This window comes from Arvicola amphibius, chromosome X (assembly GCF_903992535.2).
Source record: "Arvicola amphibius chromosome X, mArvAmp1.2, whole genome shotgun sequence".
Taxonomy (NCBI): domain Eukaryota; kingdom Metazoa; phylum Chordata; class Mammalia; order Rodentia; family Cricetidae; genus Arvicola; species Arvicola amphibius.
In genome coordinates this window covers 67,357,517-67,381,614 of record NC_052065.1, presented here as the reverse complement: position 1 = coordinate 67,381,614, position 24,098 = coordinate 67,357,517, and the positions used below count along the sequence as shown (strand labels likewise).

At 37.3% G+C, this 24,098-nt stretch overlaps 1 protein-coding gene across 1 annotated transcript in view; it reads left to right on the top strand.

Moving 5' to 3' along the window:
• The first annotated feature begins 2,572 nt into the window (after window positions 1-2,572).
• The window catches only part of LOC119805517 (charged multivesicular body protein 1b-2), a 62,335-nt gene continuing 40,809 nt past the window's right edge, over window positions 2,573-24,098 (top strand). The window contains exons 1-2 of the mRNA XM_038317470.1: window positions 2,573-2,732; window positions 12,720-12,817. Coding sequence (XP_038173398.1) covers window positions 2,717-2,732; window positions 12,720-12,817 — 114 coding nt within the window. The 5' untranslated portion in view covers window positions 2,573-2,716. The remainder of the gene's footprint in view (window positions 2,733-12,719; window positions 12,818-24,098) is intronic.

Below are 24,098 nucleotides of genomic sequence, written 5' to 3'. Positions count from 1 at the left end.
ATTTTACTAGCCCACATGGGACTTAGACTGCTGTATTTAAATCTTCATAGTTATCTTGACCCCCAAAAGAAGCTATGGATAACCATAGTAAAAAGGAAGCAACCTATTTGATGAGACAAGGTCGTAGGTAAAAAGGCATAGGCAAAAAACAAGATTATCCAAAACAAAAAGGAAATATGATTATAATAAAAATGAGTAAATAAAATTGCCTAAGTTTACAAAATTGAGTTACTCTTCATCAAAATATATGTTAAGCACATATATTTGTAGAGGGTACATCAACCTAGAAAGAATCCGAATACTATCATTAGGAAAATGGATAAATTAATGATAAATTCATACAGTGGAATACTTTAGAGCAGCACAATAAATCCATCACCACTGTATATTTTAACATAGTTTAGCAACCATATGGTGAGCTACAAAAGCAGGACAGGAGCACAAAGCAGTATGATTTTATTTCAAAAGCTGGCTACTCTAATATATTGATTTGAAATGCAAACACTACAGCAAAACTATTTTTTAAAAGTGGGGAGATTCTACATGAACTCACACAAGAGGCTGCCTCTGAAAAGAGGCCTGGAGTGAGGGAAGTGCTGCTAAGTGAACACAGGTGAATTCAGAGAAAATAGGCTTATTTCCTGAAATTGGGTGACAGGTTGCAAATGAATTACTTTGTATGCCATACACAGAAAACTGTGGTGCATATATTTTAGAAATACTGTTGAAATGTATCAATCACTTACTACATAACTCAAGCTGCAGTCTGTTTTCTGTACTTTTCTAATCTGCTTTGTAATCTTAACAGGGAGCCACTTCTTTCCACAGCAGCCATTCTAATGAAACACACACACACAGTTTAAGCAGTTTCAATTTTTCTAGCTAAATTAAGTTTTTCATAAAACTCTCTTTAAAACTCAGATATTCAAGGAAAGTATGAGGATAACTTTGGGATTCAAAACATTAAAGACTTCATTAAAAAATAAAAAACTATTAAATTTAGTGCAGGCTATACAACAGGTTTTTTTTAACTTAAGACGGACAGCAAGAGCAAATACTCTCTTTAAACAAGTATCTTATTTTTTTTTTTTTAAAAAAGGTCTTATTCCAAGAAGATGCCTCTTGGGAAATTCTATAATTTGAAAAACAATTAAGATTTAATATTTATTTTTATACATTATATACATGTAACTCTAACAACCTCACAGCTTTTAAAGCCTACAAGTGTTTAAGTTTTGGTAGATTGTCCTATGGTTTTACTGACAGAATGATGTTAAAAATAGTAAATGCTAAGGGAAAAATCTTTTAAAACATACCTTTAGCTTTATCCCCAAACTTAGTTTTCCAGCAGTGAATACAATTGTGGAACTCACACCGAAAAACTGATGAAACTTCAAAAGTTTTACTTTTTAATAACTTAAGTTTTGTTCTACAACTATAAAGTGAGACACAAAACTAAAAATAATCTTTACACTGTTCCGTCTATTGAAATGATTTCTAGATTGCACTTCCTCAGAGCCTTGTCTTGAGAAAGGATTTTCCCCCTTTTTTCTTTTAAAGAAGCACCGACAGTTCAGAATTAATTCCTAGTTAGAAGACAGTCTGAAACTTATGACCAACCACCATCAGCACAAAACAATAAAATATTCCCTTTTAGAGCCAGTTTTTTTTTAAAGAAATAATCCTAAGGATAAAGAGTGTATGCCATTTCCACAGGTTGAATTTAAAGATGCAATAAATGATGAACTTCTGAGACTCATCAATAATTACAATAATTATACCAACTTTCAAAGTTATATCTTAGTACATGTAATTTCTATCATAACAAAATTGAAACGTCACAATAATGCTTAAGATTCCCTTTTTTCCTAAGTCCAGAGAGGACATCGAATACATTCACCTCTGGACATTTTCGTAAGTCACATGTAAAAAATGCCAAGCACTATCTACTGCTTATAATAACCCACTCCCACCCATTATAAAGATTTTATATTAATTTTACATCACACATCATCTATTCTAAAGAAAAATAAAATAACCCACCTAGTATGAAAGGGTATTTCGTAGCAACATTACCTTGTAAGCAGAGCCTCACTTTCCCACTTCAAACTCGAAGGCTCAGAGCCTTTAGAAAACCTCAACATTACCAGCCGCACTAACCCCTCAAGCCCTTATTTTACACTGTTAGAATTTTTTTAAAAGTACTTTAAAAGTCCTATACCTTTGTCTTCATCCTTTAAGACTTAAGTTCTGAGAAAAAGGGATGGGGGACGCCAAAGACAGTGTGAAATCTGAGGGTCGAGGTGGGGCAGGACGTTATGCGGAGTCCGGGTTGACAAAAGAAAGAACTAGAAGGCTGGTGGGATGCCGGACCAGGTTGAGCGCAGAGTTATCCTGAGCGCACGTGAAGCTGCGGAGGGGGAGGGACCTCGGGCGGCCGCGGCTCTTGGATCTCTACCGCCCCCAAGCGACGGAGCCCGTCCTAACCAAGGCGACTCACTTCAGCCATTTTGGCGTCGTCCCAGACCCGCCTCTGTGGCTCGCGGGACTCCACCCACCGCGGCTTCCCGAACCGAAACGGGAAGTGGGCTCGGAACCCCAGAAGCCGGGAGCAGAGCCTGCCTCCGCGCGCCCTAGCGACCCGCCACTGGCCCTGTCCCTGTCCCGAGTGTTAGAGCCCCCTCCCCCCCTCCGAGCCCCGCGAACTCGTGAGATCATGTCGAACATGGAGAGTATCCTTTCCAATGGTGGGGGTGCTACGGGGCCCTGGGGGCCGAACAAGGGCGAAGGCAGGGGCGGGAGACACGCCCAGGGGTTTGACCTTTTTGGTCCGGGGGTGGCGTGCGGGCGCTCGAGCGCGGACCGGGAGCGGCGGGGGTTTGACTTTTTTTCCCCTCCTCCCTGCTGCTGCAGCCGCCGCCATTCTAGAATGTGGGGAGGGTCAGGGAAGCCTGTGGACAGATGGAGATAATTGAGCCCGTCCCGCTTCTTGTTGAGCACTTCTGTCACCTGCCTTATCAGTGAATTTTGTCATCTTTGAAATTGACAGGGAATGGTGCCAGAACAGAGGGGAGGCGGCTGGAGTTTGCCTTTGCTTGCTGTGATGCTGAGATGTTGTTGGGTTTGAGTGCATTGCGTGGACGAATAGCTTCTGGCGAGCTGCCCTTTTCCGACTGCAGGTGACTGAGGTGATAAGGTTCAGCAATTGCCAGGAGCCCTCCACACTCTTGATTGCTTTCTGAACCTGCTTCATGCTAATTTAACACTCGAGGAAACTGAGGTCATTCCTGAAGCCTTGAAATCTCATCAGCCATACCTGTGTGGGCACTTAGGGGCTAAGAATAAAGCTGCCTGGTGACGTCATGAGTATGAATGTTTTTTTCACTACTAAAATTCCATCACAGCAACTCCATGTTGCTGTAATTCTTACTTCTTCCAGAAGTTGGCATTAGAGAAAGTAGAATAATTGGCTTTTTTCCCCAGGCCCTTTTTTTCCCCCCAGGCCAAAGTGGCAAGAAGATAAAATGTAGCTAACTGTTCAGTTGCTCATTTTAGAAGGTGTTTTGGCTTCATTAGTTTATAAGCCTGAAATACAGGCAAACTTTTGATGAATTAAATTTTATGTCACACATAAAATTTTGCTAACATAACTTGTGTAGCACTAGCCAAAATATGTCGAAAATTAAAATGTTATCCATTGAGGAAGGATGCAGATAGGTCATTTCATTGAAAAGAATAGATTATTAAGAAAGGCCCAGTTTCTACTGCACTTTAGAACAAAGTAATGAATGTACTGTACTTTTAATAATACCGTAAAATGAAGGGCTCTGAATTATGAGTCGGAAGATAAGTTTTCTTTCCCCCAGGTCCAAAGGGGAAAAACCTGAGGTAAGGCATGGCATCCATCCTCTGTCACCCACTTGACTCATTCGGAAAGCGTATTAACTGACCTTTCAACCCGAGGAAGATATTCTTAAGGTAAAAGGAAATGGTACTGCCTACCAAATTGTATTTTTGAACAAACACTGATGTGTGATTTATTTGAATAGCTTAAAATTGCTAATTCTTTTCCTAGAAATTTTGAAAGGATCAGAGCTAGTTGACTAAACCATATACCTATATAGTGGATACATGATAGTAAATGTACATACTACTTCCAACTTTTAGCAGCTTTTGATCTGAGGGCCAGAGGTCACAAATATATGAACATAAATACTAATGCAAAGTAACTCCTACTAAATCACATGAGTGATGATGTGTGGCGTTATACTAAATGGTTTAAAATTGTGTGCACAGTTTTGAATATTACTGTGTGCTTTTTTTGGAGGGATACCGTCTGTAGCCATGATTTTTTTCTCTGCATTCTAATTGAAGGAGGTTATGAACCAATGATGTTGATGATAATAAATACTGGACTTACTCTGAGTTCAAAAAGGGAATTCTGGACAGCTATCACCCAGGGCTGTGTGTACACAAAAATAGCTAGCTCCTTAAAAATAGCTGTTAGTCATCGCAGATCTTATGAATCACTTTAAATCCTAAAACAGAACAAGTTACATACTGGTACCAGACTTGCGAGACTTGATAAAATACACTATGATGTGTTTTTTATCAAGGTACTGTCAACATAAATAACCACTCTCACTTGAAAGGGGTGGTGTAGTTAAATATGAGTTAAATATGAGTAATCATGGCCAAAGGACATAGATTCAGGATTCCCCAAACTCCATATTCCAATGTGGTGATAGTTTAATGCATTTTGACAGTAATAGAATAAAGTTGTAATTTGAGGCTCTTTCCTAACATATCAGCAAGATGGGTCACAGCAAAGAGGGAAAATCCCAGGTTCATATATATCTGAGAACACTCAGCCTTTTGCTTGGTGGAAGCTGCTGATCTGTTAATATATTTCAGAAGGTTTTATCTGTTAGTCACAGGATGTTAGGTCAGCCAGGTGGCCAAAGAATGGCTGTTAAGGAGGCTAAAGATAGCCCAAGAGAAATTGTAAAGCAGGGCCTGGACCTGCAAAATTCCAAGCTCTCCACAGTCAAGGAAACTCTAATCAGTTAAGTCAACCTTTCTGAAGGGTCAGTGGGAGGCGTAGTCTCTTTACTGGAATTAGTTCCAGTGTTTACAGTATCATTAAATTGGTTCCTTTCCAATACGTATGTAATTTATGGCTTGTGGGATCAACAGAATGCTGTCTTTTACAAGAAGTATTAAACATTATTTTGGGTCTTCCTTTCCATACCATTTAAAGGGCAATTTGAACAATTCCCTGTAATTGTTAAAATACAATGTGTGACCTAAGAGATAAGCTGCTTTTGAGTTCCTCTGTTTCTATATTCATTAGTTACTCCATGCTTAGCCATCTGTAAGTTTATGTTTTCAAATTAGTAAAATTATCTCTAAAGATGCTTTTAGTTCAGATGACCTCACCTGATTCTTTGATTCCAAATTTACCTCCCTAAAACATACATAGAAGTACTCAGGTGCTTAAAATGCCAGAAAGGTAAAAGGATAATGCCACTTATCAAATAAATGGCCTGTGATATTGGTGCCACTATTTTTATCCTAGGACAGCTATTTGTGGAACACCTAAATAAAGATTCATTTCTAATTATTCTAATGTGCGTTTATGTGTCTGTCTGGGTATGAGCACATGAGTGCAGAGGCCAAAGGAGTGTCAGATACTGTCAGAGCTGTAGCTAGAGATGATTTTGACATACCTGGCATGGGTACTGGGAAACTCTGGTCCTCTGCAGGATTGGCAAATGCTAACCATAACAGCCATCTCTCATGAGAGCCCAGCACTCTCCTGCATTTTTTACCTCTCACCTGCATTTTTTTTCAACCTCTACTTCTGTTCATCAGGAATCATATAATCTAGTTGGTGGCATTTGTAATAAAATAGCTTCTGAACTACTGTATTTAGAGATCTTACTATCAGCTTATAGTGAACTGTTACAGATTTTCTATAGTAAGGAAATGAATGCTATTTTAAACTAAGTCTTCTTTATACAATGAATTCTTGGAATCCTAATGATTTTTGAAAAGCTGTAATGCAGGAAAACAATGTAATAGTGCATACTAGTTTTATATAATGCTCTAAAGACAAACTTGAACTTTTGATATACTTTCTAAATAAATTTCTTTATTAAAATTGATGACATAGTAAATGATAATATAACTTACTGAATGCATACTCTGTGCCAAACAAACACTAACTTTTTATTCTAAATTGCTTTTTAAAAACGTGTAACGTTAATCCTTCCCTCTTAAGAAAGTTAAGAAAAAGAGTAAAACGTTCCTGAGAGCCTTCTATTTGACCTAAGATAATATAAAACTGTTAGTTAAATTCCTCTTTTCTTTTACTGCAGATGCCACTATCTAAAAGTTGACATTAATGATTTCAGGTCATTCTTTATATATTATATCATACATGTATACTCTTAAGGTATATTGATATATTTCATGTTTTTAAATGGTATATATGCAGTATCATTGCTATTTTTCAAAATATTGATTATGATTCATCAATATATTTAAAAAGCATTTTCATTCTTATGTAGCTTTCCAGTGTATTATTTAATCACAATTTACTTATTTACTTTTTTAGTGATGGGCTTTGAGATTAGCTTCCCTTTCATTACAAGAAATACCATGATCATCTTTTGAACATATATTCTGTGTAGACTGGCAAAAATTGGGATATATATATATATAGGATTACTGTTGTGCTTGAGAATATATGCACTTTAAATGTTCTTTGGATACATATATATTATCTGAAAATAATGGTTTGATTATTTCTTTTATAACCAGTACTTTTCATTCCTTTATTTTATATGCATGGAAATACTCCAGAATACTGTTATAATTTAAGAAAAATTAGAGTAAGATTATTTTTTTATTTTAAGAAAAATTCTAACTAGTCATGATTAGTCTGATGATTGTAATAGATTTTTGGTTAGATACGCATTCATTTTTAAAGTTTCACCATGAATAGCCTATCTCTGTGTATATTTGATTATTAGTTGAATGTTTGGTCTTTATGGTCCTTCTTTGTGTACTGAGATTTTTACTTATGTTTTCCTTAACTGAATGAATAAAATGCATGGATAGTTTTAGGTTTCTAAAATGTTAAACTGTCTTTGGAGTCTTAAGGTAAACTCATCACAATTATGAAGCATCTATAATATATTGCTCATCTATAATGATTGCCAATATTGTGTTTAATATTTTTTAAACTTTGCTGACTCCAGCCTTTAATTAAAGTCTGGTTTCAAGATTCAAAAGTGTTCTTTCCTTTTGTTAGTTCTTTGAGAAGTCTGTGCATGTTAAGAATTGCCATTTTCTTAAAAAATTGAAAACTCTACCAATAATACATACCATCACCTCTGTTCTTATGTTTCTTATTTAAATGTGAAAATATTTTAAAGTACTGCATCAGAAATTTTGAATTATTGAGACTTTTTTTAGTTCATTTCTTTCATTGATCTAGTATTATCCATTTTCCAGTATTTTACAAACAGCTTCCAAGTGTTTTGGCTTAATGCCCTAATGTATTATTTTAAAGTATTTTTATCTATAGTTACATTCCTTTCCTTATTCTATTTATGTCTCCTCTTTTTGCTTGATTAGTTACTACACAGCAAACAAAATGTCAGATTTTACAAGAATCTCAGTTTTGGACTTTTTCATCATCTTGGTTATTGTGTTTTTGTTTTCCCCTCTTAATTTTTGTTTTTTTCCTTCTTGTTGTCTTTAGGAGCCTATTATATCTTATTCCTGATTCTACATGGTAAATGTTTACATCATTAATTTTCAGTCTTCCTTTGTGTCAGAGAGTCCTAATTAACTATATTTCATAAGTCACAATTCATTCATTTGTTGTTATTCAATACTACAGAAGACATTTTTTTCTTTTTAGTTATATATACATAAATTTGTAAGATTTCAAACAAAAGTTTTTAAATTATTTTTATTTTAGCTGGAGGTTCATATAGAAATCAGATATATTAACTACTAAGTTATGTTCAGATGAAAGATTTTTGGTATTTATTTCAGTTTTTCTTTATGGCCCAATGAATAAGTTTCTATATCTAATATGCTTGAAGCATGTGTTCTCAAACTATTGGGGCAAGGTTATTAGATGATGTCATTTTTTTCTTTCAAGTTTTTTATTTGATTGGTCTGCAAAATAATGCATTTCATTCTATCATATCAATACATATATATAATTATATATTATTCATATGCTTCTCCACTAGCCTCTCTTCTCCTTCCTCCTCCTGCTGCCTTCCTTTCTTCCCCTGAATAGTCCTTCTGTTTTCATATGTTATTTTTATACAGTTAAAACCAAATTACATCTCTTATTTACTTATGAGTGAGTCCTTACAGTGCTTGTCTTTCTCGGTCTAGGTTCCACCCTCAATATTTTTTTTTCTGGTTTCATCCATTTGCCTGCAAATTTCAAGATGTCATTTTTTTACTGCTGAGTAGTACTCTATTGTGTAAATGGGCCACATTTTCATTATCCATTCTTCATTCGAGGGGCATCTAGGTTATTTCCAGGTTCTGGCTATTATGAATAATGCTGCTATGAACATAGTTGAGCAAATGTCCTTGTGGTATGATTGAGCATACTTTGGGTATATGCCCTAGAGCGGGATTGCTCAGCCTACATATAGTGGATTGCGGGGCGGGGGGACCTTGGTTCTACCTCAAAGTAATATATTATATTTGGTGACTTCCCATGAGAAGCCTTACTCTTTCTGAGGAGTATATTGGGGGTGAAGAGGAGTAAGGTAGCAGGTGTAGGAGGAGGGGAGGGAATGGGAACTGGGATTGGTATGTAAGATGAGAAAAGACTGTTTTTTATTTTCTTACTTATTAAAAATTTCCATCTCCTTCCATTTCCTTCCCCATTCTCCCACTCCCCTTCCCCCCCCTCTCTCTCCAGTCCTAAGAGAAGTCAGGGTGCCCCGCCCTGTGGGAAGTCCAAGGCCTTCCCCCCTCCATCCAGGTCTAGGAAGGTGTGCATCCAAACAGACTAGGCTCCCAAAAAGCCAGTACATGCAATAGAATCAAAACCCAGTGCCCTTATCATTGGCTTCTCAGTCAGCCCTCATTGTCAGCCACATTCAGAGTCCGGTTTGATCACATGCTTGTTCAGTCCCAGTCCAGCTGGCCTTGGTGAGCTCCCATTAGATCAGTTCCACCGTCTCCGTGGGTGGACGCACCCCTCGTGGTCCTGACTTCCTTGCTCATCTTCTCCCTCCTTCTTCTCTTCATCTGGACCTTGGGAGCTCAGTCCAGTGCTCCAATGTGGGTCACTGTCACATGAGTGAAAATACGCAATGTTTACCTGTTTCCCATTACTTTTTCGTTCTAGTTTTTAGTTCCCTTCTGACTTTTATGTACTATATGTATACATGTGTAGGCATGTCTATGTGTAGAAAAGGAGAAAGTCCACAGAACATAAAATTTGTAATATTCATCGTAATCTGGCTTGTTATATTAACAAGCTGTGATTGATTTTTTTCATTTTATTTTATATGTATATATATTTTGCCTGTATTATGTCCATGTACCAAATATGTGCAGCACCTGCAGAAGCCAGAATGGGACATTGGATCTTCTAGAACTATTGATAACAACAGTTATCAACATTTATAAAAATGGTTTTGACCTTTCATGTGGATGCTGGGAATTTAACCCATTTCCTCTGGAAGAGCAGACTGTTCAGTTAAACACTGAGCCATCTCTTTAGCCTCTTAAACCTAGTTTTTAATTGATGTCTTTCATAACTTCTTTGTCCCTACTTTGTCTTGTTAGTTGAGTTTTGTTAATATTGGCCAAGGTTTTTCTGTTTGTCAGTTTGTGAGCACACACATAGTTTGCAGCTATGCTATAGGTGTATTTCCTATAGCTTTGATTATTAGGTCAGCTTGTGATTTTTTCTTTGGTTTTTCAAGACAGGGTTGCTCTGTGGCTTTGGAGCCTGTCCTGGAACTAGCTCTTGTAGACCAGGCTGGTCTCGAACTCACAGAGATCCGCCTGCCTCTGCCTCCCGAGTGCTGGGATTAAAGGCGTGCGCCACCATCGCCCGGCTCAGCTTGTGATTTTTATGATGAGCCCTCTTTCTTAATTCCAGATACTTTTCTGACTTTTTTGTATTGTTTTAATTGATACTAATAAACTCGTGGCTTCTTATTTTAGAATATTGTTCGATTATTTTTTCTGTGTTTTGCTATCTTATCATTCAATGTCCTTGCATTTCAAAGTCCTGAATATCATTTGGTTCATTATTTTTAATCCATCATAATATTTTGAATGTTTCTTTTTGTTCAGTTTTGTTTATTTTCACTCATTTGTGTGCGCACTACAGTACACATGTACAGGTCAGCCTTTGGGACTCAGTTCTCTTCTTCTACCTTATACAAACAAAGTCTTTCTTAATGTTTCTGCTGCACTGTGTATTCCTGCCTAGCTGCCCAAGGTCTCTAGTCTTCTCTTCCTATTTCTCAGTAAGAGTTTTGAGATTACAGATGCATGCATACCACCCTGTGAAGCTTTTTAAAGTATGTTCTGGGAATGGAACTCCTTTTTTATATGGGTTCTGGGTATAAAACTCAGGTCATCAGGCCTGTTAAGCAAGCACTTTCCCCACTAGGCTATTTGGCCAGCCCACATTTGAAGGACGTTTCTACTTGATATATAATTTCTGTTTGGCCTTTTATCTCTAGATTTGTTACTCTTTTGTTGCTTTCTTTTGAGTCTGTAACTGGTTCACATGATTTTTTTCCTTTATTACTTTGGAAGTTACATACTATTTTTTAGTGGTACCCTTGAAATTTTAACATGCATAGTTAATGTTAAATTTAATGAATGACAATTTACTTGTGAATGACACGAATGTTTTAACATACTCAACCTCTCCTTTCTTTTGTCTTAGGTATTTTTCTCTGCTTGTCTTCTTCATTTTTAATCTTAAAATTGGACATCGTGATTCTCTAATGTAAACAGCATTTCCTGGATAAAATTCTGTGCTCATTAAGCCTTTTGTTATATCTAGTTTAGTTTCTTGAGAAGCTAAGTTTATTATTATTGAAATATTCTGTATTTGCAAATTTGCTTATGTGGCAAAACTTATAGAAAACTAGCACAAATAATGTTTCTAACTTGCCTAGATTAGTAAACATTGGAATCATCCAATGTTCCTACACATAAAATACATCAATTGGTGAAAATGTAACACATAAGAACCAAACCATAGATTTTCTTTAGAAGCAATACTTCAGTGATTGCTACTGGTATTTATGGCAGTAGACTATTACTACTTTGAATAGTGTACAACCATAAATCCTTTGTTACTTAGGAGTTTTATTTGGAAATTCTACTCTGTTTGGCTATATCATTTATAAATTGTCTAAACTTTGACTGTGGTTCTTTCAAAGTTATTTTAGTCTTTGATGTTTGTAGGTTTACTATGATGCATCTAGAGATGAGTTATGTTTATTTGACCTGTTTTATTATATCTTATTATGCTCATTAGTTATAGAATAGTCACACATTCTTATTTTAAGTATCATCATTCACACACTGTTATCTTTTCCCCTAGAATTCCAGATTTTTAAATTTTTTATTCTTAATTTATTGTTATATGTGTAGGAGTGTTTTACCTGCATGGGTATCTGTGTCCTACATACATGCGTGTTGTCTGTGGAAGCCAAAGAAGAACACTGAATCTCATGAAACTGGAGTTATAGGCAGTTGGAGCTCCTTTATAAGTGCTAGCAATTGAACTCTGGTCTTCTAGAAGAGCAAGCAGTGCTTTTACCCACAGATCCAGTCCTCTAGCCCAAGTACTCCAGATATTATAAAACCATCTTAGTCTACTTCTGTTGCTCTTCGTCTTCTCCCTGTAATTCAGATCTGTGTTCCAGATAGCTCATCTTCTCAGCTTTCTTCAGTTTTATATTTTACTTGTAGTGGGTTGGTTTTATTGTTCAACTTGACACAAGCTAGTCATCTGGGAAGAGAGAACACCCGTAGGCAGCTCCCTGAGGCATTTTCTTGATTAATGATTGATGTGTGAGGGCCCAGCCCACTGTTTGCTGTGCTGTCCCTGGGCACATTGCCTTAGGTGATAATAAGAAAGCAAGGCAAGCGGAGCAAGCTAGTAAGCAGTGTTACTCCATGCTCTCTGCTTTAGTTCTGCCTCCACATTCTTGCTTTGGCTTCATATTGGTAAAGTTTCTCAGAGCCTTCCAGTAGAGTTTTATTTAGTCAACCACCTTGTCTCTGTAGTCTTCAATTTGTGACACTTATTCAGTTGTTCCTTGCTCTTCATGAATTTGACTCTTGAAAATGTTACAATAAATGAGGTTGTTTATAGCAACAGTACCATGACGATGATGCCTTCCTCTCTTTCAGAAAGTTAATAATATGGACATGCTTTCTTACTGATGAGACTAAATGCAGTCTACCCAGTTTCTTTAGAATACTTATTTTCCTTTGTAATTAATATTTTATTTTCTTGATTTTGGATGAAAGGAAGTTTAAAAGAAATAGTTTGATCTCTTTCTGAAGTTTTATGATTAGTTAATTATAATACTATCTGATCATTTTTGATGATTTTTAATGTCAAGTTTATGGATCTTTATGCTGGAAAAATGATTTTTTGACTAGCTGGCCTTAACCTATATTTTCAGAACACTTATTTAGCTTGAAGTTTGCTGCAAAAGAACTTAATAGGAATGCCAAGAAATGTGATAAAGAAGAAAAAGCTGAAAAGGCCAAGATAAAAAAGGTAGACTGCTTTTAATATTTTTACTTTTTTGATTTAAATATTTTACCATAACAATGTACATTGATATTACTTATTTACTCTATTAAGAGATATAACCAATATGGTCTCTATTGAAATAAATAACTCTGATTAAACAATTATTTTGCTTTAACTTCTAAAATGCTGTCTCTTACATATAATCAAAATAGTTCCATGTGTATCTTAGTGGAGGTTTAAGGATCATGAATTAAAATTTCAATAAATTGAAAGTTTCAGTAACACCGGGCAGTGGTGGCGCACGCCTTTAATCCCAGCACTCGGGAGGCAGAGGCAGGCATCTTTGTGAGTTCGAGGCCAGCCTGGTCTACCAGAGCTAGTACTAGGATAGGCTCCAAAGCTGCGGAGAAACCCTGTCTCAAAAATCAAAAAAAAAAAAAAAAAAAAAAAAAAAAAAGAAGAAGAAAAAAGAAAAGAAGAAAAAGAAAAAAAAGTTTCAGTAACTTTTCTCAGCATTTCTTCTTTGTCTAAAATAGTCTGTTTTAAGCTCAAAATAGCATCTTGAAATTCAGGATTGAGGTCTAGTGCCTTCTTGAAATCTTCCAAATCTTTGTCAAAATATACCAGCCTAAAGAATATCAAGACCCTGTTGTAATGTGGAACTTCAGAGTTGGGCAGGGTTTCTACAGCAGATGTGTAGTTGTCCATGGCTTTATAAAAATCAACGCTGAAGTACTTGGTTTGTCCCCTGTTGTTATACGTGATGACCAAATCCTCGGGGCTGCATTTGCTCCTGCGACTCTTGCTCTGGCCAGTAAATGCCGAGTACAGTGCCTGCACCTAGGAAAACTTGCCCCTGGCTAAGCGAGGCTGGGCCAGCACCAGAGTGGCTGGTCTCTCAGCTCTCTCAGTCCAGCAGCTTGGCCATGACTGCCTTGCTCAGGTCGAAGCAGAACCACCAATATTGTTACTTTTTAATTCACAAGAGAAGTACAAATAGATATGGAAGGAGTAGTTAATTGTATAATGTCTCTTTAGATAATTCATCCTACATAGTTGATAATGCCTTCTTTACTTAAATGTTTTTGTTATGCATATATAGATCACAAAATTTTGTAATTCTTGTGTTAATAAAAGCTGTCCTTAGCTAATTTTATTTTTCTTGAGAAGCTGGTATATAAAATAATATTTCTTCTTTCGGTTGATCTTAGTGTCTATACTTTCTAAGATGTTTATCTAAACATTACACATATTTAATGTATATAGTGTTTTCATATTTACTAGCAGGAGTCACAGGGCACTGCAGGTATTTTCCTTAGGGATCTAGTAAAAGGATTCAAAGCAGACTCAGCAAATAGGAAAATAGGCTTGCACTGAGTCTGACTTATTTCACTTACTATTATGGTCTTCAATCCCATACATTTTGTTGTTGTTTTGTGAGACAGGGTTTCTCTGTGTAGCCTTAGCTGTCCTGGAACACACTCTGTAGACCATTGTTGCCTCAAACTCACAGATATCTGCCTGCATCTGTCTCCTCAGTGCTGAGATTAAAGGTGTACACCCCTGTCCCACTGCCTCGATGCACAATTTCATTCTCCTCTGTGACTAAATAAACTCCATTTTGTGTGTGTAGAAAATAGTTTTTGTCATCTGTTAGTGGATACCTAACCTGATTCAGTAACTTGGTGATTGTGTATACTGCTGAGGTAAATATGGGTATGCACACTACTGTGTTATATGTTGATTTAGAGCCATTTGAGTATATCACCAGGGCTAGAGTGGCTGGCTCCTATGTGAGATGCTTCCATGTTCATGTCCATAGTGACTCCATTTATATTCCTACCAGCAGTAGTATATGAGGGTTCCATTTTCTCCACATCCTATTATTAATGATGTTTGGTTAATGATAGCAATTCTGAGCAGCTAAGGTGGAAATCTCAGTTTTGTTTTAATTTTTATTTCCCTAGTGACTAAGGATGTTGAACATTTTTTTCTTAATGATCTGCACGTTTTTAATTTATCTTTTGAAACCTGTTTTTTCATTTTATTATGCCATTTATTGCTTGGACTATAAGCCATTTTTAGAATTTCTGGATATTATCCCTAAATCCAAGTTACTAAGGCAAGTACCAGATTTAGAATTAAAACTTTTGGAGGATAATATTTTAAGCATGCTGTGTTAATTAGGTTGTGTGCATATGTATTACATGATATTCTTTTTATTGTTTGAGAATTTCATACATACATATAATGTCTTTGGTTAAATCCACTCCCATTTCTTCCCCCTCAGTTCTTCCCATATCGCCTCCACTATTCCCTCTGAATTTCTTCTGCTTTCTCTTTAAACCCACAAAATCTACTCGGTGATGCCCATATGTGCATTAAGTATAGGGCTGTCTACTGGTACATCGTGGGCCACATCCCTGAAGAAATCTGCCTCTTCTTTACCAGAAGCCATCAGTGTTGTATAGCTGCTCAACTAGAGGTGGGAGATTTTCTTCCTTGATCTTGTGCAGGTGTTGCGCATGCAGTCAGTAGCATCTGTGAGTTCATGTGGCCCTGTCATATCAAGATAGTTCTGTTTCACTGTACTCACTTGCTACCTCTGGCTCTTAGTCTTTTTGCCCACTCTTTCACGATGATCCTGGAGCCTTGGAGTGTGGGTATGTGATACATATAAATCTATCATTTAGGGCTGAGCACACCATGGTCTCTCATCTTCATACTGATTAGTTGTGTCCTTATATTAATCACTATTGTAGAATATTACTTTAACTGTATAAAAGTGTGTTACAGTTGTTTATGCTGCATTTGTTTAACTAGGCAAAGATGTGTTGCTGTTTTACCTTGCCAGCCAAAGGCACCTAATTGGTCCAATAGGAAGCTGAATGGCCAATAGCTGGGAAGTAGAGGGATAGGTCGGGTTGGCAGGCAGAGAGAATAAGTAAGTAGAGGAGGAATCTAGGCTCCAGAGAGAATGATGGAGAAAGCCAGGGAGACACCTGGAGCCAGTCAGCCAGTCAGCTGCCAGCCAGTCAGTCATGGAGGAGAACAGGCAGGATGAATGAAAGGCAAAAAGCCTCTCAAGGCAAAACATAGATGAAGAAAAACAGGCTAATTTAAGGTATAAGAACTAGTGGAACAAGCATACGTTAAAACTGAGCATTCATAGCTAACAATTCTCTGTGTTGTGATTTGGGGGCTGACAGTTTGAGAAAGCCTGCTATATACTATCTTCTGAGAAAAAAAGTTTCCCTGAAGAAAGTTGACAGTTGCACTGATCACTGATTATAAGGAAAAGTATCATTAGAATAAGTGTAATACTGTATCCATTTAGCAGAGTAATAGTAGTAGTTTCTCCACTTGGGACTTTTGGTTTACCCAGCTATAGGCTCCTGGCCCCATTAAAGGTGCCAGGTGAAAGGCATGAGTTCCACCTAGTAGAACAACCTTAAATCTAATCACAAACTGATTGCTTACTCCCATATCGTTCATACCACTATTGCACTGGTGGGCATCTCTTGCCAGGCCACTCACTGACAGCTTGAAGGGCTCACAACTGGCTTAGACTATTAATTACTTAATTCCCTCCATAGCATGCATAGTACCTTTCTACAGTGAAAGCTAACCAGTAGGAATGAAACTTCTTCATGCGACTCAAGTGTGTGGTATCTTCAGCAATAAGGTCTTAGCATCAAGGTCAAGAGCAGTGACTATAGCTTCTAATTTTGCAGTGGTGGGGGTGGGGGAGGAGAGTATCTATATCCTAAGCTCCTTTTGAATATTTTGTCCTTTATTGAGAGAATTATAATGGAATAAAATGGAGAAAGAGATGGAAACACTTGTGTGTACTTTGAATTTAAAGTAAAGAGTGAGGATAAAGGAAAATGTGGGACATGAATATGATCAAAATACATGATATACGTGTTTGAAAATACCTTGAGACCAGTCATTATATGTAATGACTATATGCCAATTACTGTCCCTGAACTCTGTGCAAACAATGGTATTTTGTGTCAAATTTTATTATAGGTTCAACCTTTCCTAAAATTTATGTTCAACTCTAATAAGTAAACCCCCATAGATTTTTGATCAAGTATTTTTGTATGCTGAGGATTTCAATAAGAATAAATCATGATTTTCTTAAGGTATCAAGTCCCAAGCAAGCACAATCATATTAATTGTATAAATATTCTACCTTATACCATTCTTCGGTTTACCTTTTATTTTCATGGACTTTCTTGTCCTATACTCCATCCTTAGTTTTCTGTTCCTTATCCTTCCTTGTTTATGTTCCAACTCATTGTTTATATTTTTACAATTAAAATGTGTCAAAATAATTTTCCATGGACATTTAAACATAGTTTATACAAACCTATAGTCCAAAAACATTTTGTGTATATTAAAAATCAAACTCTTTCCATTTTTGTATGTGGTGTGCATATACATAGGCAAATATATATATATATATATATATATATATATATATATATATATATATATATATATTTGCTTGTGTGTGTATGTGTGTGTGCGCGCACACACACTTGCATACATGTATGTTCAGGTATGCATGTATGTGGAAGTGTAAAATTGATGTCAGGAATCATCCTAGATCTCTCTTCCACTTTATTCAATAAAGTAGAGTCTTTCAGTCAAATATTGACATGAATGTGTTATAGCAGAAGTCAACAAGCATATTGTGTAGTCTTCACTTTTGATTCATTTTGCACTCTTTTATAAAAGAAGTTTTATAAGAAAAGTTAGAGAAAGGAAAAAGAACACTGTAGTTGTTGATTTATCAAAGAGGCTGACACATAATTGCCATCGGGAATTAGTTTTAGAGTGCGGACCTTGGAGCTGTGATCAGACCTCAAGGGAAGAAAACATGGAAAAGGAACAGTACATTGCATTAAAAACAAGGCCTTAGGGCTGGAGAGATGGCTCAGAGGTTAAGAGCACTGGCTGCTCTTCCAGAGGTCCTGAGTTCAATTCCCAGCAACCACATGGTGGCTCACAACCATCTATTAGAGCTGGTGCCCTCTTCTGGCGGGCATGCATGCATGCAGGCAGAACCTTGTATATATAATAAATAAATAATTAAAAAAAACAAAAACAAAAAACAAGGCCTTAAAGAAAAAGAAAGCTTTCCTTTAAAACCAATAGAGAAATTTCCTTTAAAAGTATGGTTGAAAGCAGAAGAGAGGGTGCCTTCGTGGACAGGATGATACATGAGGGGATGTTCAGAAAAGAGAGCTTTCAGAGAATTCCCCCAAACAAATGGAGATGTCTAAGTTCTACAATAATAACATTGGATTTAGCATTATTGTGGGATAGCCTACATGGTAAGAATATTGGCGGAGCCAGGTCCTAGGGGTAGGGGGACTATAAATTTGGTGTAAAGCAACTCAACACAACCACAGAGGAACTACTTAACTCTCTGTCCCCAGGAGAGAGAGAGAGATTAATGGCCCGCTTTCTTTAGACTATGAAAACTGGCCTCTTATGTGACCAATATCATAAAGGGCCAGGGCATATGACCTAGCAAGAACATGCAATATTAATTCCTGCATATATTTTGTGCTGCAGTTAAGAGTTGAGTAGTTGCTGGCAAGGTCATATTACTGTAGAACTGGGAAGTCCCCTGAGTTTTTGAATAAAGCAGTCTAAGTTTAGGGACTCATATATTCCCACACAAAAACTAGAATCAGCAAGAAAGGTGAAGAGAATTTTTTTTTAACAAAACCAGAAGTCAGAGAAAGGATTGTTTAAAAGGGAGCAAATTTGGTAAACTAACTGAGAAAGGAATGGAAAACCAATTACCCTGAGTCTTTGTTAATGCTTTTATTAAAATGGGCATGAATCTTGTGTCTTGCCTAGGTTGACATGAGGGTTAGGTGTGAAAACTGCTTACTCCTTGGGCCATCTGAGGAAGAAATAACTACATCCCATTACACTTGATTTTAACATTGTACTCAATCACTTATCTTTCATTGTCTAAAACTCATAATAGATGTTTGAGATAGGAAATAGCTAACCAGATGGAATACTGTGAGTTTGCCTTTTAGTTTTCATTGGCTTTATGCAGAAATGAATACATAGTACCATCTGTTGCTCTCATTTTTTTTCTTTTAGTTTTGTGGTCAGGATTTGGCCCTAAGCAGCTCTTCGGGTCATTTTTTTTTTCTCATGGTTTATTTTTTTTATATTTAAAAATTTCCATCTCCTTCCCTCCTCCTCCCCCTTCGGGTCATTTTTAACAAAACAGTGATGAATAGGTTTTCTTTTTTTAATTATTTATTTTTTAAATTTTTTGAAAAAGAAAAACTATCTTTTTTCATTTACATACCAATCCAAGATCCTACTCCCGCCCCTCCTTCTATTCCCTCTATCTTCCTCCCCCCACACCACCTCCCATTTTTCAGAGAGGGTAAGGCACATTGCTTTGGGGAAGGTCTAAGGCTCTCCCTACTTTATCTAGGTTGAGCTACATATACATCCAAAGAGAATAGTTTCCCAAAAAGCCAGTACAAGCAGTAGAGATAAATCCTGGTGCCACTGCCGGTGGCCCCTCAGTCTTCCCCAGCTGTGCAACTATCACCCACATTCAGAGAGACTAGTTTGGTCCTATGCTTGTTCTTTCCCAGTCCGGCTGTAGTTGGTGAGCTCCCATTAGCTCAGGTAAACTGTTTCAGTGAGTGTACCTATCATTGTCTTGACCTCTTTGCTCATATTCTCATTCCTTCCACTTTTCTTTGGACTTTGGGGGCTCAGTCCAGTGCTCTGATGTAGGTCTTTGCCTCTGTTTCCATCAGTTGCTGGATGAAGGTTCTATGGTGGTATTTAAGATATTCATCAATCTAACTACAGGGCAAGGCCAGATCAGGCACCCTCTTCTCTCTTGCTTAGGATCTTAACTGGGATCATCCTTGTGGATTCTTAGGGATTTCTCTGGAGCCAGGTTTCTTGCTAACCCCATAATGACTCCCTCAGTCAAGATATATATCTCTTTCCTTGCTCTCATCTCTGTCCTTCTACCACCTCAAATATCCCATTCCCTCAAGTTTTCCCCCCTCCCCTTTCCCCTTCCTCTTCCTGTTCCACCTTCCCTTCTCCCCCCATGTTGCAGGAGGACCTTCCGCTCCTTCAGCCAATAGCTGCTGAAATACCATCCCACTGGGGCGTGGTCTATTTATCTTTAAAAAAAGAGAGGCAAGCCTCAGCCCGCTCTCTTGGTTCTGGCGCTTTGTTCCAGCTCCTGCTCCTTCCTGATGGTTGGTGTTTCGTGAGTTTTACCCCCCAAAATAAATACCCCTTTAAATACTAACTGGTGTGGGATTGTTTTTTGCGCATTACCCCCACCCCTATATTCCCAATTTTGTCACATGATCTAGTCTATTTCGACATTCCACATAGATGTATATATGTTTTTCTTAGGGTTCACCTTGTTACTTAGCTTCTCTAGGAACAATATCCTTTGTTTATGGCTAGTATTCACTTATGAGTGAGTACATATCATACTAATGTTTTGGGTTCTGGGTTACCTCACTCAGGGTGGTGTTTTCTGGTTCCATCCATTTGCATGCAAAATTCAAGATGTCGTTGTTTTTTACCACAGAATAGTACTCTACTGTCTAAATGTGCCATATTTTCTTTATCCGTTCTTTGGTTGAGGGGCATCTAGTTTGTTTCCAGGTTCTGGCTATTATAAATAATGCTGCTATGAACATAGTTGAACAAATGTCTTTATAGTATGATTGAGCATCTTTTGGTTATATGCCAAAGATGGGTCCTGAGGTAGGTTGATTCCCAATTTTCTGAGAAGCTGCCATACTGATTTCCAAAGTGGTTGTACTAGTTTGCATTCCTACCAGCAATGGATGAGTGTTCTCCTTAGTCCATATCCTCTCCAGCATTGCTGTTTTTGATCTTACCCATTCTGACTGCTGTAAGATTATATCTCATTAGTTTTGATTTGCATTTCCCTGGTGGCAAAGGATATTGAACATTTCCTTAAGTGTCTTTCAGCCATTTGAGATTCTTCTGTTAAGTATTCTCTGTTTAGTTCTGAACCCCATTTTTAATTGGGTTATTTAGAATTTTGATGTCTAATTTCTTGAGTTCTTTATATTTTGGAGATCAGTCCTCTGTCTGATGTGGGGTTGGTAAAGATCCTTTACCATTCAATAGGCTGCCTCTTTGTCTAATTGACTGTTACAGAAGCTTCTCAGTTTTAGGATGTCTCATATATTTATTGTTGCCCTCAGTGTCAGTGCTATTTAGGAAATGGTCTCCTATGCCCATGCATTGAAGGCTACTTCCCACTTTCTCTTCTATCAGGTTCAGTGTGGTCAGACTTATATTGAGTTCTTTAATCCATTTGGACTTGAGTTTTGGACATGGGGATAGATATAGATCTATTTTCATTCTTCTACATGTTGACATCCAGTTATGCCAGCACCATTTGTTGAAGATGCTTTCTTTTTTTCCATTGTATAATTTTAGCTTCTTTATAAAAAATCAGGTGTTCATAGGTGTATGGATTAATATTCGGTCTTCAATTCGATTCCTTTGGTCAACCTCTGTTGTTTATGCCAGTACCAAGCTGTTTTCATTACTCTAGCTTGTAATAGAACTTGATGTCAGGAATGGTGAGGCCTCCATAAGTTCCTTTATTAGAGGATTGTTTTGGCTATCCTGGGCTTTTTTTTTGTTGTTTTTCCACATGAGGTTGATCATTGTTCTTTCAAAGTCTGTGAAGAACTGTGTTGGGATTTTCATGGGGATTGCACTGAATCTATAGATTGCATTTGGTAGGATTGCCATTTTTATTATGTTGATGCTACCTATCCAAGAGCGTGGGAGATCTTTCCATTTCCTGGTATCTTCTTCAATTTCTTTCTTCAAAGACTTAAAGTTCTTGTCAGATAGGTCTTTCACTTCTTTGGTTAGTGTTACCCGAAGATATTTTATGTTATTTGTGGCTAATGTGAAAGGTGATGTTTCTCTGATTTCTTCGCAAGCTTCTTTATCATATGTATATAGGAGGGCTACTGGATTTTTTTGAGTTGATCTTGTATCCTGCCACATTACTAAAGGTATTATTCAGCTGTAGAAGTTCCCTGGTAGAGTTTTTGGGGTCACTTGTATGTACTGTCATATCATCTGCAAATAATAAAAGTTTGACTTCTTCCTTTCCAATTTGAGTTCCCTTGATCTCCTTTTGTTGCCTTATTGCCATAGCCAGAACTTCAAGAACTGTGTTGAAGAGAGATATGGAGAGAGTGGACAGCCTTGTCCTGTTCCTGATTTTAGTGGAATTGCTTTGAGTTTCTCTCCACTTAATTTGATGTTGGCTGTTGGCTTGCTGTATATTGCTTTTATTATGTTTAGATATGTTCTTTGTATCTCTGGTCTCTCCTTTATCATGAAAGGGTTTTGGATTTTGTCAAATCTTTTTCAATGTCTAATGAGATGATCATATGGTTTGTTTTTTTCAGTTTATTTATATGATGGATTACATAGATAGATTTTCCTATGTTGAACGATCCCTGCATCTCTGGGATGAAGCCAACTTGATCATAGTGGATGATTTTTTGATGTGTTCTTGGATTCAGTTTGCCAGTATTTTATTGAATATTTTTGCATCCATGTTCATGAGGGATATTGGTCTGTAATTCTCTTTCTTGGTTGAGTCTTTATGTGGTTTTGGTATCATGGTAACTGCAACTTCATAAAAAAGAATTCCTTCTGTTTCTGTTATGTGGAACACTTTGAGGAGTATAGGTATTAGCTCTTCTTGGAAGTTTTGGTAGAATTCTGCACTGAATCCATTTGGCTGGCCCTAGGCTTTTTTTGTTTGTTTGTTTGTTTTTTTTTGTTTTATTTTGTTTTTGTTTGGGAGCCTTCTATTTCCTTGCAGGTTATATGTCTATTTAAATTGTTCACCTGGTCTTGATTTAATTTTGGTATACGGTATATATCTAGAAAATTGCCCATTTCTTTTACATTTTCCAGTTTTGCGGTGTACAGGTTTTTGTATTATGACCTAATGATTCTCTTGTGGAGTACAGGCTTTTTTATTATGACCTAATGATTCTCTGAATTTCCTCAGTTTCTGTTATGTCCTCCTTTTCATTTTTGATTTTGTTAATTTTGATTTTCTGTCTTTGCCTTTTGGTTAGTTTGGATAAGGTTTGTCTATCTTTTTGATTTTTTTCAAAGAACCAGCTCTTTTGTCTCCTTGATTCTTTGTATTGTTTTCTTTGAATCTATTTTGTTGAGTTCAGCCCTCAATTTGATTATTTCCTGTCATCTACTCTCCTGGACCTGTCTGCTTCTTTTTGTTCTAGAGCTTTTACATGTGCTGTTAAGTCAGTCACTAATGTGAGCGTTCTGTTTTCTTTATGTGGGCACTTAGTGTTATGATCTTTCATCTTAGCCCTGCTTTCATAGTGTCCCATAGGTTTGGGTACATTGTGCATTCATTTTTTTTGTTGAATTCTAGGAACTCTTTAATTTCTTTATTTCATCCTTGATCCAGTGGTGGTTCAATAGTTCACTCTTCACTTTCCATGCACTTGTAGACTTTCTGAGAGTAATACTGTTGTTAAATTCTTTTTTTAAGTTTTTTTAATTAAATTGTATAATTTTTACAAATTTTCACCTCCTCCCCTCCTCCCATTTCCCTTTCCTTCCCCCCATGTCCCCTCTCCCTCCCTCTCCAGTCCAAGGAGCAGTCAGGGTTCCCTGCCCTGTGGGAAGTCCAAGGTCCACCCACTTTCATCCAGGTCTAGGAAGGTGAGGATCCAAACAGACTAGGCTCCCGCAAAGCCAGTACATGCAGTAGAATCAAAACCCAGTGCCATTGTCCTTGGCTTCTCAGTCAGCCCTTCTTGTCAGCCACGTTCAGAGAGTCCAGTTTGATCACATGCTCCATCAATCCCAGTCAAGTTGGCCTTGGTGAGCTCCCATTAGATCAGTCCCATTGTCTCAGTGAGTGGACGCACCCGTCACGGTCCTGACTTCCTTGCTCATGTTCTCCCTCCTTCTGCTCCTCATTTGGACCTTGGGGGCTCAGTCCAGTGCTCCAATATGGGTCTCTGTCTCTATCTCCATCCATCGCCAGATGAAGGTTCTATGGTGATATGCAAGATATTCATCAGTGTGGCTATAGGAAAGGGCCATTTCCGGCTCCCTCTCCTCAGCTGCGCAAGGAGCAAGCTGGGGACATCTCCTTGGACACCTGGGAACACCTCTAGAGTCCAGTCTCTTGCCAACCCTCAAATGGTTCCCTTAATTAAGA